We start from the raw sequence: 16,694 nt of genomic DNA, 5'->3' as shown, positions 1-16,694 counted from the left end.
ATCCTTCTCGCTTGTTGTGTTGTTGAGCCACGTATCCCCCATCTTGTAACTGTGCATTTGGTTACGGATGGCAGAGAATTCCGCCACAGATCTCGGTGAGGCCGAATGCCAGTGCATTCGGCCCCCTGAACTCCGTGGCGGAACGGCCTGCCCCCCCCGCCCCCCCGCGGATCCCCCCCGGGACGAGACTTATCTGGGGCGGATCTTCCGGGCGGCGGTGGCTCCGGCGGCGGCGGCGGTGGCCGGTCTTCTGACTGGCTGCCTCGGCCGCCATTTCCAATGTTAAAAAAAAAAAAGACGTGATAGGCTATGTAAAGATTTACGTAGCCTATCATGGGTAGGTTAAAAAAAAACAACGACGACGTGATAGGCTACGTAAAGATTTTCGTAGCCTATCACGTCTGACTTAAAAAGAACAACAACGCACGTACACAAATGGCGGCGGCTACGGCCGCCGCCATTTGCGTTCCTTATTTTGGCCCGTCTTAGTCTACGTAAATATTTACGTAGACTAAGACGGGCCAACATAAGGAACGCAAATGGCGGTGGCCGTAGCCGCCGCCATTTGTGTACGCGCGTTTTTGTTTTGTTTTTAAAGTCAGATGTGATAGGCTACGTAAAGATTTACATAGCCTATCACGGCTGACTACAGGGACGCAAACGGCAGTGGCTATGGCTGCCGCCATTTGCGTCCCTGCTAGCCAGCGGCCAGATGTCCGGCTGCTGGCGGAGCCAGCCGGCGGCTCCACGGAATCCCCGTGGAGCGGAGCTGGCCAGCGAGGATTCCGGGGGGCAGATGGAGCGCCTCCCCCTCCCCCCAGCGGAACCCGGCAGAGCGAGGTAAGGCCAATTTCATACATCCCTAAATTTGGTTTCTTTTTCCTAGGTGCAGAACTTGGCATTTATCCCTATTAAATGTCATTCTGTTGTTTTCTGCCCAGTGCTCCAGTCTATCCAGATCACTTTGAATTTTGTTTCTGTCTTCCAAAGAGAAGATCCCATTGATAAGCACTATTTGAGTCCGATTCTATAGCCAGCTGTGGATCCACCGGATTGTTTCATCACTTTGATCTAGTTTGCTCATCAGGAGATCATGGGGCACTTTGTTGAAAGTTTTGCTGAAGTCAAGGTATATTATGCCTACAGCATTCCCATAGTCCACAAGGGAGGTTACTTGATGAAAAAATGAGATCAGATTCGTCTGGCAGGATTTGTTCTTGACAAATCCATGTTGGCTTCGAGTAATCACGGCATTGTTTTCAAGGCGCTTCCAGATGGATTGCTTTATCATCGGCTCCAGAATTTTCCCAGGGATTGATGTCAGACTGACCAGTCTGTAGTTCCCAGTTTCCTCCGTTTTACCCTTTTTGAAGATAAGTACAACGTTAGCCCTCCTCTGGCACTTCATCCGTCCTCCATTACTGATCAAAGATAATAGGCAGTGGTTCTGAGAGTTCTTCTGCCAGTTCCTTTATTACTCTAGGGTGCAGTTCATCTGGCCCTGGAGATTTGAACTCATTCAGAGTAACTAGGTTTTCCTTTTCCATATGCCCATTGATCTCAAGCTGCAATCCAGCCTGTACTTTGCCTTTGCCAAGGGGCTCATAGACCCTCTTTTGGGAGAAGACTGAGCCAAGCTTCCAAGTGAAACTCCAAACTTCACTTGGCATATTATATATTTCTTTCAAATTTTGGTGAAAACTACTGATTCAGGCTTGTTAAGGAGGTATGCCTTTCTGATGAAGTTCTGAGCAACAGTTCAAAAGTTATTAAGGTTTTTCTGCCCCATGAAAGCCTATGGGAGTAACTGCTAGCAAAGTTATGTCAGACATGCTCAGTTTCACGCTGAAGTAGGGATGTACGAAACTCACCTTTTAACGAAATTGATTTGAGGTGGGGGGGCACCCCGTCCCTCCCCCCTGAAATTCTGGCCGGGGGGGGAGGCACTAAGTCCCTCCCCCCCCGAATCCTGGCCAGCCGGGTCCGCAAATGGCGGCGGCCGTAGCCGCCGCCGTTTGCGTCCCTGCAGTCAGCCGTGATAGTCTACGTAAATGTTTACGTAGCATACCATGGCTGATTTAAAAGAAAAAAAAAACACGCGCGTATGCAAATGGCGGCGCCCATAGGCGTTCCCCTATTTGCGTTCCCCTTATTTTCGCCGTCTTAGTCTACGTAAATGTTTACGTAGACTAAGACGTGTCAAAATAAGGAACGCAAATGGCGGCACCCATGGGCGCTGCCATTTGCATATGCGCGTGTGTGTTTTTTCTCTTTTAAATCAGCTGTGATAGGCTATGTAAACATTTACGTAGCCTATCACGGTATTTTTTAACAATCTAGCGCTGATGGGTTTTTTTCATGTTTTGTTGTTGTTGTTTTACTGGAAATGGCAGTGGTGGCAGCCGGTCGGAAGACCGACCGCTGCTGCCGCTGCCGCCGAACCGCCGCTGAACCGCCACCAGAGCCTCCGCCGCCAGGAAGATTCGCCCAAGCTAGATCCCGTCCTGGGGGGGTAGGGGGCAGACCGTTTCGCCACCGATTTCGGGGGGCCGAATGCCAGCGCATTCGGCCTCCCCGAGATTCGTGGCGAAATTCTCTGACATCCCTACTCTGAAGCTAGAAAGCTGCCAGTAGTTCAGTGTTTTCAAAGGAATCCCAGTGTTCCTGTCAGTGAGGAAGGGTAGCAGGAAACTGGCAACTGAGATAAGAGTTACGTAATGTTGAAGGCTGAGGGAATCCCTCTGCCTGACACATAGACAACTGGTGAAGAAGGGATAGGGCTGGAAAGGGTATACTGGAATCCTGTGCAGATCTGTTCAGAAGTAAGCCTTTCTGTACATCGAGGGAAATATCTATTCAGTGGCACAGGCATCCAGCTAATGATGTGTGTGTGCATATTTCAGAATCATTCCATAAGTTGGAAATACTGCAGGGGTATTGCATCAGTATTGTGCCAGTGCTAATACTTGTAAGGATCTGGGGTAAAATGCAGGAAATGGACTCTGGGGAATGAAGAGTTAATACTCATAAGAGGGGCTACTGCCACTTCAAGGCAATGTGGGAAGAAGAACCCTTTGTTGCTCATGGCTGTTACTGTTAAGATGGCTGATAGTCAAGAGGCTCTAGGCCTCCATTGTACGATACCCCCAAAAATAGTTGGAGGGAGCAATCCGATCTGGGTCGATGGTCTCATCCAAGCCTGGGGGCAACCACTTATCCAATGCAGGGCGGGAGGAGTGGTGAGGAGCGGCTCTCCTCCTTGCTCCCCTGGCCTGGCTTTCGTGGCTAGACAGTTGATTTCTGCTGTCTAGCCGCAGGACCTTGGAGTGTGGGAAGCAGCTGGACGACACATAGGATGTGTTGTACCAGTATTTCTGACTTCCCTGCCCCAGCCCAACCCCCGGGAACCCCCCATTTTCACTGCTCCATGCTGCCCTTCTGAGTGCAGAGCACAGGGCCTTTCTGTGCTGCCTACGAGGTGGCGCGGGAGGGGGTGGAGGTCGGTTCTCAGGGAACTGACCTCGGAGCGCAGGCTCTGAGGTCGGTTCCTCGAAACCAACCTATCCTTTGGCCATCTCACCACTGACTAGCGGCCATAGGATTGCACCCTAAGGGCACAATCCTATCAGGGTAGTCAGCTGCCTCGAGAGTCGGAGGTGACCAACTATCCTATGCAGGGCAGGCGGATCATGGAGGGGATCCTCTCCTCTGCGCTCTCCCCACCCTGCTTTTGTGGCAAGATGGCCAATTTTGGCTTTCTAGCCAGGGCATTTTGGAGCGGGGGAAGGGGGCTGTGCAGCACATAGGAAGCTTCATAATTAAGCTTCTGAGGTCTCCTCCCCTCCCAGCCCCTGGGAACGCCCCCTTTTCAGTCTCTCCATGCTTCCGAGCACTGAGACCAGTGAGAACTGCAGTGCCTACAAGGGGGCAGGGAGTGTGGTTTCTGGGAACCAAGATCAGAGCGCTGACTCTGAGCTCGGTTCCCAGAAACTGAAAAATCCTCTGGCTGTCTAGACAGTGTCTAGTGGCCATGGGATTGCTTTCCTCGTTAATTCCTTTGACACGGTGTGTATTCTGAGTGGAAGCCAGAGAATCATAGAATCATAGAATAGTAGGGTTGGAAGGGGCCTACAAGACCATCAAGTCCAACCCCCTGCTCAATGAAGGAATCCAAGTCAGAGCATCCCTGACAGATGGCTGTCCAGCCTCGTCTTGAATGCCTCCAGTGTGGGAGAGCCCACCACCTCCCTAGGTCATTGGTTCCATTGTCGTATTGCTCTAACAGTCAGGACGTTTTTCCTGATGTTCAGCCAGAATCTGGCTTCCTGTCACTTGAGCCCATTCTTCTGTGTCCTGCATTCTGGGATGATCGAGAAGAGATCCTGGCCTTCTTCTCTGTGACAACCTTTCAAGTACTTGAAGAGCGCTATCATCTCTCCCCTCAGTCTTCTCTTCTCAAGGCTAAACATGCCCAGTTCTTTCAGTCTCTCTTCATAGGGCTTTGTTTCCAGTCCCCTGATCATCTTTGTTGCCCTCCTCTGAACCCTCCCCAGTTTGTCTGCATCCTTCCTAAAATGTGGTGCCCAGAACTGGACACAGTACTCCAGATGAGGCCTAACCAGTGCTGAGTAGAGGGGAACTAGTACTTCCCGGGATTTGGAAGCGATGCTTCTATTAATGCAGCCCAAAATAACATTTGCCTTTTTTGCAGCCACATCACGTTGTTGGCTCATATTCAGCTTGTGATCGACAACAATTCCAAGATCTTTCTCACTTGTCATGTTGTTGAGCCACGTATCCCCCATCTTGCAACTGTGCATTTGTTTTCTTTTTCCTAGGTGCAGAACTTGGCATTGATCCCTATTAAATATCATTCTGTTGTTTTCTGCCCAGCGCTCCAGTCTATCAAGATCACTTTGAATTCTGTTTCTGTCTTCCAAAGTATTAGCTATCCCGCCCAATTTTGTGTCATCTGCAAATTTGATCAGCATTCTGTGCAACTCCTCATCCAAGTCATTAATAAAAATGTTGAAGAGCATTGGGCCCAGGACTGAGTCCTGCGGTACCCTGCACGTTAGCTCCCCAGTTTGAGAAGATCCCATTGATCCGCACTCTTGGAGTCCGATTTTGTAGCCAACTGTGGATCCACCTGATCGTTGTTTCATCTAGCCCACTTTGAGCTAGTTTGCTCATCAGGAGATCATGGGGCACTTTGTTGAAAGCTTTGCTGAAGTCGAGGTATATTATGTCTACAGGATTCCCACAGTCCACAAGGTTATCTGATCAATAAATGAGATCAGATTAGTCTGGCAGGATTTGTTCTTGACAAATCCATGTTGGATTTGAGTCATCACTGCATTGTTTTCAAGGTGCTTACAGATCGATTGCTTTATCATCTGCTCCACAATGTTCCCAGGGATTGATGTCAGACTGACCGGTCTGTAGTTCCCAGGTTCCTCCTTTTTACCCTTTTTGAAGATAGGGACAACATTAGCCCTCCTCCAGTCATCTGGCACTTCACCCGTCCTCTGTGATTTCTCAAAGAGAAAAGACAGTGGTTCTGAGAGTTCTTCTGCCAGTTCCTTTATTACTCTAGGGTGCAGTTCATCTGGCCCTGGAGATTTGAACTCATTCAAAGTCATTAGGTGTTCCTTGACCATATACGTATCATTCTCAAGCTGCAGTCTTGCTCCTTCAGCCTGTACTTTGCCTTTTCCAGGGGGTCATAGACCCTCTTTTGGGAGAAGACTGAGCCAAAGTAGGAATTGAGCACTTCTGCCTTTTCTTTGTCATCTGTTATCATTTTGCTATCCTTATTTAATAGCTGAACCTCATTCCTTTCCTCTGTCTTTTACTATGCACGTAGCTGAAGAAAGCTTTTTTGTTGCTTTTAGCATCCCTCGCTAACCTCAGCTCGTTCTCAGCTTTAACCTTCCTGACGCCATCCTTGCAATTCTGTGTTACCTGCCCGCACTCTTCCTTTGTTGCTTGTCCTTCCTTTATTTTATTATTGCATTTATATATCCCGCCTTTTTTCCTCTTGCAAGGAACCCAAGGCGGCTTACATTATCCTCCTCCTCTCCGTTGTATCCTCACAACAACAACCCTGTGAGGTGGGTTGGGCTGAGAGTCTGTGACTGGCCCAAGGTCACCCAGTGAGCTTCCATGGCCAAGTGGGGACTAGAACCCGGATCTCCCGGCTCCCAGTCCGTCACTCTCACCACTACACTACACTGGCTTCCTTCCACTTCCTATGTGTACTTTTTTGTTTTCTAAGCTTTTTGTGAAGCCACATTGGCTTCTTCTGTTGTCTTCCACCTTTTTTTTCTTGTTGGAATTGTTTGTAATTGTGCCTTGAGAATTTCCTTTTTTAAAAACTCCCACCCATCTTGGACTCCTTTTCTCGTTAGCGTCGCTTGCCATGGGACCTCACTGATCATTGTTCTGAGTTTATTAAAATCAGCTTTTCTAAAATCCAGGGTACATATTTGGCTACACTTTAGCTTTTGCTTCCTTTAGAACCATGAACTGAAGTATAACATGGTCGCTGTCCCTCAGAATTCCTGTAACTGCTACTTTACCCACGAAGTAATCTCTGTTGGTTAGGTTCAAGTTAAGGATAGCCAATCCTCTAGTTCCTTCCTCTACTTTCTGAGGAGGAAGTTATCAGCAACACAAGTCATGAATCTCTTGAAGGGGCCATGTTTTGCAGAATTTGTCTCCCAACAAATATTGGGGAAATTGAAGTCCCCCATTACTACTACATCGTGCTTCCTTGAAACAGTGGCTATTTGCTTTTCAAAAGTTTCATCCTCATCTTCTCCTTGATTGGGTGGACTGTAGTAGACTCTGACCACCATGTTCCTTTTATTCTTTGCTCCATCTTGAGCACCAACATGTGTAAACGTGGAGGGAGCATCTTGAATTTTTTAGCCTGAGTCCCATTCCACCTTATCTACAGGAAACGTGTGGGAGGGATGGGACTCTGCCTGCAGAGCTTCTGCCTCATTATGAGCTGGATACCTCACCAGATTCACCAGCTGGAGTCTAAGTCCTGACAGATTCAAGAGATTTTATCCTGGAAGTGCCTAGCAAATGCATTACAGCAGGTCTCAGAGGGGTCTACAGTGTCCTTAGGGCTGGTGTGTAATAGCCCCTGGACAACTCTGAAGAGCTCCACTAGGCGGCAGACAGAAGATTCAATAGAGGCAGCAAGATGATTTTTTTTGCTGCCCTCACTGCCCCTGAATATATTTTACCATAGGTACATACCAGCGTTCGATTGTATCCACTAGGAGTTCTTCTCCATCTGTACTCAAGCTGTCTCCCATTTTGTTTCATTGCTCCCAACTCTGGAATATACCATGGAGCAGTACAAGCTCTACTCAGGAGAGGGCGCTCAGGAGCACTCATGCCAACTGCCCGAGTCATTTCTGCATTCCACACATCAACCAGGAGAGCTCACCATATCAGCCAGAAATCTCCACAGAGTCCTCTGGAAACCATCCAGATCCATTAGCCTGGATCTGGTCCCCCATCCTTGCAGAGGGGAAAAGCTGTTTTAAGTCTAAACCTCAGCAGGCAATGATCTGACCATGACAAGGGGACTGATGCATAGTCCCCCACCTTCAGATCACCATCTCCATGTCCAGTTGAGAAAACCAAGTCTGGAGTATGCCCCGCTACATGCGTTTGGCCTATGACATGTTGGGATAGTGCCATGGTCATCATGGAGGCCATGAAACCCTGAGCCACTCCAGACAAGGTGCCCTCAGCATGAATGTTGACATCCCCCAGAACCAACAGTCTGGGGGATTGCAACAGTGCACCCGAGACCACTTCCGTCAGCTCAGATAGGGAGTCTGTTGAGCAGTGGGGTGGGTAGTACACCAGCAGGATCCCCAATCTGTCCTGCTGGTCCCACACAAGGTGCAAACATTCCAGACCAGTAGTCTACATGGCCAGGGAGCCTGTAGAGCTAGATGGAACTCCTATAGACCACAGCAACCCGCCGGCCCCGGCCTTCAGGTCTTCCCAAATGCTGATGCCCTGGTGGCAAATGCTAATATAATAATAATAATAATAATAATAATAATAATAATAATAATAGCAAATGCTATGCCCTGGTGGGCATAGCTGGGAGAGACTAACTCCTCCCTGCTCACCTACCCAGGCCTCGGTTATACATGCCTGATCAGCCACCTCATCCACTATTAAGTCATGGATAAAGGAGGTCTTATTCTGAACCAATCTGGCATTTAACAGCAGAATCAGGAGGCCCAAGGGCAGGCTGATAGGGCAACCACCACACCTATGGATGTGGGGAGGGCCGGAGCATGGCACAGCTCTTAAGTGTCTGGGCTGTGTTCCCCTGTATGTCCCGGCCTGGGCTTCCAAGATTTAGAGGTGCTGAGAAAGCGATAAGTCAGATCCAGGTTTGCTTACATTTAATGAGACATTTATTGAGTACTTACAGCGCACAGGTGTACCCAATGGTTGGATCAGACAAAAGCTCTGAACAAAGAGCTCTGCTACAAGAAGACTTTTATATCATACATGTTATTCAGGCATAGCAGTGAGGCAGTATGACAGGTGCAAGCATTAATTAGAGTTCATCTGCAACTTTCCCAGCATAACCTAACAGTGCTTAGTAACATATCTGGCAGAAGCAAGACTATCGTAATTTTCTCAGCATGGACACCTGAGTCTCAAAATAAACAGAGCTTCACTTTTCAGGCACATCCTAGGCTCTGATAAGATCAATGGTACCAGATCTCGTTAATATGGAGTGTGATGAGGTGGGCGCTACACCAGCCTTTGACTCGTCTTACAAGCCGGCAGGCCCAACTGCAAGGGATTGCAACTAATAATGAACCGAAGCAGAGAGCATTATGGATCTCTAAGCATCTGTAAAACTACTGTTAGCTTGCTTACAAGCCTGGGGCCGTACATCCCCTAACCTGGCTAGCCCTCCTCCCAATGCCATTATCTCCCTTGACCCGTAACCACACTAATTGGGGGCCCCTCAAGTACCCCAACTTGGCCATATATCTTCTCTCCCTGGCCCATAACAAGATCCTAAGATAAAAACAACCAACCACCACACGGGGAAGCCACAGACCAATCAACCCGATCCTAGGGCAAGGACACCCTTGCCCTTGTGTCCCCCCAAAACAACTCCCCCCAACGGGGCAGCCCCACCTTTGCTGACATCACTGCTGCTGGGGCACTGCCGTCCCCCATCAGAGCTGGGCAGATAAGAGGCTTCCCAGGGAGCTTGGGCCCAGCCAGCTCAAATCAGCCCTGGGGAGCTGTTTTAACCCTCTTCAGATCCAGACACTGGGGTGGCTTCTCTCTGGCAGCAACACAGTCCCAGGCAGGGCCAATAAGATGGTAAATTGGCCCACCTGCCTCTGTACAATGTCCTGGCTTATAATCCCATGTATCATAAAGGTTCACTTGTAAGAAAGCAGATTCAAATATCATAGGGATAATCTCCTACTCATCGCCCATCCCAGGGCAATTCAATTATTAAAAAGAATGTCAGTTTAAGACCAGAGATCAGGCTATCTCATGTTGGCTCAAGCTTCACAAAGCCAGGAAACTGGAAGTTAAGGCTGATGCCTTAACTGACGTGCCTTGTGATCAGTGATGATGTTATGCAATGTCCCAAAATGTGCTTGCTTACAACTTACCCTCCATGGAAAATCATCAGTCACAACAGTGCTAGGAAATACAACTACATGCAACTCATTAGCATCAGCACCACTTTGAGCATTGCTGCCTCAGAGGAGACCCCCATATCCCACTGTTTAACCATCCTGCCAGCTACTGATGTAAGCAACAATCTAGCATGGGTCAATTCACAGTAGGATTCCTCTGGCAATACAGTAAGACTCAGATGCTTCATAAGGCAATACAGGACCAGGACAACATGGGGCATCTTTGCTGGTCCGAAGCAGTCCATCCTCCCCATCTGAATTTGGGCCTGAAAGACCAAGGAAAAGCATGGGTGCATGGAAGATAAGTTGTAAGCAAGCACCATTTGTGACATTCCACAACATCACCACTGATCATGGGGCATGTCGGTACAGGCTTCAACCTTAGCTTCCAATTAAAAAATCAAATGTAGGAGAAAGCGAAGCTGACATAGTCTATCCCTATGATCCTTGCTAAACCCTTTGCTACCACTGCAGCCTGAACTCCCTAGTATGTAACAAGTGTTGTTGTTGTTTTTTATTTCCTCAGTGAGATTGATATAAAGAAACTCTGGTTACACCTGAGGAAGGATGAGCCTTATTTACTTTCCAGTTTTGAAGAATTCCTGGCAAGAGTTTTCTCTCAGCTCCAAGAAGCTGATAATGAAAAGAACGCATTGGAGTGTGCCCTGAAAACGTTAGTGCTTCTCTTATTGTAGCTTTCCTAATGGCATCCTTTTCAGTGGGTTGTGCGCTCTTCTCTTCCACTTACACCCATAAAAATTTGTTTGTTATCTATCCTTGGGCAGATAGATAATTTTCAGTTTAACACTGTCATAAGTTTCAGGGGAAAGGAGAAAGGGGGGGAGTGGGGAAGCCTCTCTTATTGGTTGAGCAGCCCCGGCCAGTCAGATGATGTTCATTCCAACCCCCACCAGGAAGTTTGTTCTGTGAAGCGATTTTTACTGGGAGCCCTGCTCACAGCAAAGCCAATTCCTTTTTAAAAATCCAGTGCTCCTCCATTAGCTTCTTCCTCCATTGTCATGGAAACACAGCCCTGGTCAAACATTTAAAGTATTAGTTTATCAGGACAGTAGCAAAGGAGAGAATAAAGCTAAAACCAGAAATAACTATCTTCTAGAAATCACTCCTAGAAGGTTAACAGATCATCACTGGGCCCGTTCACATAAAGGGCCTTCCTTCTTGTGGCCAATGCAGAGCTCAGTGGCAGACTGGCTGCCCACACACTTAACGGCTGGGGCACGGTGTTAAATGCTTGTGGGTGTTCGCTTCCTCCTGGATTCCCTGCTCCTGTTCTGAGAGGCCTGTAGTTACTAGGGATGTCAGAGGATTCCGCCACAGATCTCAGTGAGGCCAAATGCCAGTGCATTTGGCCCCCCAAAATCCATGGTGGAACGAAGCCCCCCCACCCCACCTCTCCGCAAAAGGCGCGTGAAACGGAGCACTTACCTGGTGCCATTCGCGCTGCTTTGTGAATGGCGGCCGTGTCTGCGGCCGCCATTCACTTCCCCATTTTTGCCTTGATAGGCTACATAAATACTTACATAGCCTGTCACGGCTAACGCATTTGCGTCCCTGCGGAGGCCGTGATAGGCTACATAAATATTTACATAGCCTATCACGGCAAAAAAACAGGAACACAAATGGCGGCCGCTGTAGCTGCCGCCATTTGCGTCCGCAGGCTCGGCACGCCTGTGAATGCACCCGGCTGGTGGCTCCGTGGAGTAGCCATGGAGCAGAGCCGGCTAGATTAGGATTTCAGGGGGAGGTGCGGAGCATCTCCCCCCCCCCCTGCAAATCACCCCTTCGAAAAGGTAAGTGACTTTTGTACATCCCTAGTAGTTACAGCACATGGGGAAGCTGGGCTTCATGGCTTAATTAAAGTGTCTACAACCTTTTCAGCCCTGAGGACTGCACTGGGCGTCTGCTCGGGTGCCAGGGCCTGTACATGTGTGCATGCACATGTGTGCGCACATACAGGCATATGCACACACACACTCATTTGTTTACTGAGTGACCTTATTTGTACCCCACCTTTCTACCAAAAAATGGTAGCCTCAAGGCACAATTAAGACTGATTAAAATAATAAAACAATACATTAAAATACAATAAAAACAGAACAATTACAAAAAAATAAAAATAAGAAACAGCACCCAACCCAACAGACTCACAGGCGGAAGTCCTTCTTGAATAAAGCGGTCTTTGCCTGTTGGTGGAAGGACAGCAGAGAAGGGAAGGAGTTCCATAGCCTGGGAGCGGCCACTGAGGTCACCACCCAATGTGTCTCAGAAGGCAGTGGTCTCAAAAGGAGAACCTGTCCAGAAGATCTTAAGAACTGGGCCGGCCCATATGGGAGAAGATGGTCTTCTGGGTAGCCTGTTCTGTCATGCCTCTACTGGAGGAACCTTCCTCAGAGGGGGAGCTGGAGCACGCAGAGACCCAGGGCACCCCAGTTCAGGTACTGCCACCAGACCAGCAGGAGCTTGGGCTCTTGGGGGTGATGGTTGCAGGTCCATCCCTGTCAGGAGGAGGGGATTCTGCCTCTGAAGCAGAGGCTGAACAACTGCATGGCCCCCAGGAGTCTCATCATCTCAAGTGACTGGCCAGTAGGGTCCCTGTGGGAAGGAGTGCTTGCTTGCAGAGAAGGACTTTTCAGAAGGAAGCTCCCTGTTCAGATCCCTCAGGAGCAGGGATCTGAACAGGGAGTTCTGATTACGGCAGCTCAGCTCTGGGTGGGGCTCAGCAGGCTTTTGGGTTAAGAAGCCACCCCACCGAGCACCCCTGTGGGCTAGGACAACATGGCAATCTGTGCTGCATTGTGGGTAATTACGCAAATCGCAGTCACATGTGCAGTACGTGCGTGCAGTGGAGGGGGGGAGAAGCCACGATGGCGTCTTTTACCCCATGAACCTAGTCAATCTGTCTCTCTGTTTCTTTAATTTCTCTCTGACACTGTTCTGAATTCAATATTAATACTTGTACTGAGGGCCAAAGTATACATTCTATGAATGGCTTAGGTGCATCTGAAGCAGCTATTTTGCTTTACTCTCGTGCAAGTATGTGCTGTCCCAATCCAGATCAGGACCATGGTGCTACAAGAGAGAAGGAGTAAATCCCCCCCACCCATTTTCATCCCAAAATTCATTTTTCATCTTTTAACACCCTCCCCATCCCTGTGGGTGATGAGTGGGTGGAGTTTCAGGGGGAAAGGCATGGGGAAGGTTTAATCCTCTCCTCCTTGAGTGCCATGGTCCTTTCCAGATGCTGCCATTGGTAGAATGTTTAGTTTGGCCCTGAGTGCCGAGAGAGAGACAGTTTGTGTCAGTGGTATTTGGAGCCAGTGGCTGGAGGCCAGCACAATCCTACCTACATAGTGCCACCAGTAAGTTCTTCTGAACTTGCTTTAAAGGGGGTGGGGAAGGCCAGGGGGAGGTTCCTTGTTGCTATGTGCTTTTCTTATCAAGGCTCTTATAGCCTCAGCTGAAACGTCATGCATTTTTATTGTCTTGGTAATTGGGCAGGGGGGGACTTTATGTTAGGGTTTCAGTAATTAATTTGAATTGCTTTGCTTGGAATGACTACTAAAAGACTATTTTTTTTACTGTTATCTGGAATATGAGGCTTGGATGAGAGTGAGAGAGCGAGAGAGAGAAATTTATCTAATGGCTAGAATAATTGCCTTGGCTGAAAAATGACACACATTTTTTAAAAAAATATTCCTTTCTGTGGGGTAACAATAATTTCAATTAAGGGCACGATCCTATGCACATTTAGACAGGGAAAAGACCTACCATTCTCAGCATGCTCCAGCCAGCTTCACATCTTCGAATCTTCAAAGATCATGCCTGAATTAGGAAAAAAAAATTGTGGAGAAGCCACGATTCTTCGAAGATAATGCCTTAATTAAAAAAAAAAAAAAAAGCTGAAGTGGGGGATAGAAGGGGGTAAAACTTAGTCTCATTTGAAGGGATGGAACAATCCCCTGCTCAATGCAGGAAGCCTGATTCCCAGGCGGTCGCCCATCCAACTACTGACCGGGCCGACATGAAGCTTCGAATCTTCGAAGATGCCAGCAGCCCCCCCTCCCCAATGCGAGTGCTGGGTGCCACCACTGGGTGCTGTCAAGAGCTGGCACAGGGAAAAGAGCATTGGCAGACACCCCCCAGCCACTTGCCCTGGCCTCCAGCGGGGGCGGGGAGAAGAGGATAGGTGCCTCCTTCTCCCCTCCACCCCCACCTGCTGCAGTGGCGGCAGCAAGGGACAAGCTGGTCGTTTTCCCCAAGGCCAGGAAAACATGCGGAAAACGAGAAGCCTCTCCTGTGCTGCATGGTGGGCGTAGAATCAGCAGAAACAGGAAGAGTTTCTGATCCTCCAATGAGAGCCGCCGTCTTTAAGAGCAGGAAAACAGCACAGTGCTCGAGTGTGAACCAAGCTCGCACATTCAATGAAGCACCGAAACAGGGAAAATGGCTGAGTGTGGATAATCACGTTTTGATGCGAGAGCGTTTAACCCGACAGGACACCAAATTGTTGCGATGGAAGGTGCACTGTAGATTGGCCCACTGTGACTTCACCATCAAGTCCACATTTTCTCCCCTATGCCTGCCCCCCTATCCTCCCCATCTGCTTTTTGTTACATCTTGCATGACAAAGAGATCTAGAGATCTCAAAAGCTTGCACATTTTTGGTTGGCCTAGTAAAGGTATTACACAGGTGTGGATTTTGGAATGATGATGGTGCCTCTGGGTATTTTCACATCTCTCCTTTTCAACTCATTGCACGGTACCAGGCTTTTGAGATGCTTGAATGGAAATAGCTCAGGAAAAGAAGGAGTGAAATGAGCTGTTGCAGTGAGCCCTGCTTCCCATCTGTCTGCTGCAGCCAATTTTACTTTAGAGATACAAAAGCTGCTACTGAAGTGAATAGCTTGCACCAAGGGGGGGGGGATTGCGAGTGGGACAATGGGGAGGGGGATTTAACACTTTACCACCATCATGGTCTTGATCCAGATCCTCCCCAGGCAGCTGCTATTGGCATTGGGAGGGAAATTCCCACTAGCAACAGCGAAAGCTTTCCTCCTGATGCAGCCATGGTGGGATTTGTGGCACAAAATGTTGGCTTTTTTGTGTGTTAACTGCAAAACTGCATTTGATGTCTCAGTACACAGTTGTGGGTGGCAACACAAAACTCTGGATTTGTGGCACAAAGCAGCACAAAACTGGCACGAAACTTTGGCAATATGTTTGAAGGAGATCATTTGTGAGGTTCATAGTTAACAGAGCAAACATTTTGTGTTGCCCTTAAAATGTGCCTAATGGATGGGTGAGACCCTAACAGGATTCTATTTAATATGGCTAAAACTGAACCCTACCTGTGGAAGGAGTTAGGCTTCAAACTTCCCCCAAGATCATCATGTAGAAACTCCAGAATAGCTGCAACTGAGGATAACAGTGGATGGAGTTATCTGTCCTGCCACCACAGGATGAAATGTGTACAAGTGTTCCAGTACACCCTATTACTAGAGTCCCTTTGGGCTGCCAAGAGTGTGTAATGCAGTCTAGAAGGAGCCTCCTAGTCCTGTCCTCTCAACTTCCACGTGAGAGTTGGAGCAGGCTGCACTTGGGGTAGAGGAAGACTGGGTGAACTGTACAATTTAGCAGGCCTGAAGTCCAATAAGAATGGCAGACAATACACATCTTGGCCACTGAAGAGCCATGGGCATGATTGCCCATTCTGCTTGGATTCTGATTAAGCTTCTGAACAGAAGTAGAAAGGAGGGGAAGGCATCCCCAAGCTCCTTTGACCAGAATCATTTGAGGGCATCAGTGCTGCATGATTATTGACTCCTAGTCCTAGAGAATAGATGCTGGTCTTTGCATTGGAAGGTGAAATCATAGAATCATAGGGTTGGAAGGGGCCTACAAGACCATTGAGTCCACTCCCCTGCTCAGTGCAGGAAGCCTGATTCCCAGGCAGTCTCCCATCCAAGAACTAACCAGAGCTGACCCTGCTTAGCTTCTGAGTTCAGACGAGATCAAATGTCTCAGTGCGTAGGGCTGAAAAGACATCCCATGCCAGAGTGCTGACTCGTTGAAAAATCTGAGTATAAGCCAACACATGCAGAGCCTATTATCTGAGGTTAAAATGCTGTCTGCTCAGCCAGTTGGCTTGGAAGTTGTCCTCTTCCCTGATACTCAGGGCCTTAACATATGAGATTTGCTGTACTGTCCACCTGAAGAACAGTGTAGCCTTTTTGCAAAGTTCTAGTGACCTGGCACCACCCTGCTCCCTGAAGTAATGACAGGACTGAGTTGCTATTGGCATGAATCGTGATATGTTTCCCCTTGAGAAATGTGTGGAAGTGACTGCATGCCAGACAGAAGGGTCTTCATGAATACAGATACCAAGATTAGTCTCAAGAGGGGAGCAAAAACCATGAGCATTGTTGCACCAGGCTCCCCATCCTGGACTGGTTGGTTCCAACAGAAGAACTCCATACTCAAAGCATTTGGACTATGGCCACCACAGAAGGAAGGCTCTCAACCAACCTTCCTTCCTTCCTTCCTTCCTTCCTTCCTTCCTTCCTTCCTTCCTTCCTTATTTATTTATTGCATTTCTATACTGCCCAATAGCTGAAGCTCTCTGAGCAGTTCACAACAATTAAATACAATTAAGCCTTAAATATCTTAGTATGCCCAGCAATCCAGAGAGAAAAAAGGAGGTGCTCCGAGAGGTCCCTCATCACCAGAATGAATATGGTATTTAGATTTCTAGTCTGCTCCAAAGAAAAAAACATTTTCTCCCACCCTGTCTCAATGATCACCACTAGATGATGTAAATAGCAGGTGGGATGAAGATGGATTAGTCTCAATTGCTGATGAAGCTCTGCTCTACAGATATACTATTGCCAGAACTATCTGTCTCTACACTTCCTTGGAAGGTATTATCCAGGTAAGGATGAGCTTGTGTGCCTC

The 16,694-nt window shown here is 48.2% G+C and overlaps 1 protein-coding gene across 1 annotated transcript in view; it reads left to right on the top strand.

The window, feature by feature from the left end:
• CRACR2A (calcium release activated channel regulator 2A) overlaps nt 1–16,694 on the top strand; it is a 198,229-nt gene that overhangs the window by 114,607 nt on the left and 66,928 nt on the right. The window contains exon 5 of the mRNA XM_084859988.1: nt 10,249–10,395. Coding sequence (XP_084716114.1) covers nt 10,249–10,395 — 147 coding nt within the window. The remainder of the gene's footprint in view (nt 1–10,248; nt 10,396–16,694) is intronic.

Source organism: Heloderma suspectum, chromosome 5 (genome assembly GCF_057233095.1).
Source record: "Heloderma suspectum isolate Gila_16-S chromosome 5, 16-S_ref, whole genome shotgun sequence".
Taxonomy (NCBI): Eukaryota; Metazoa; Chordata; class Lepidosauria; order Squamata; family Helodermatidae; genus Heloderma; species Heloderma suspectum.
The sequence above is the reverse complement of the archived record's forward strand: the minus strand, read 5'-3'. Positions and strand labels throughout refer to the sequence as shown.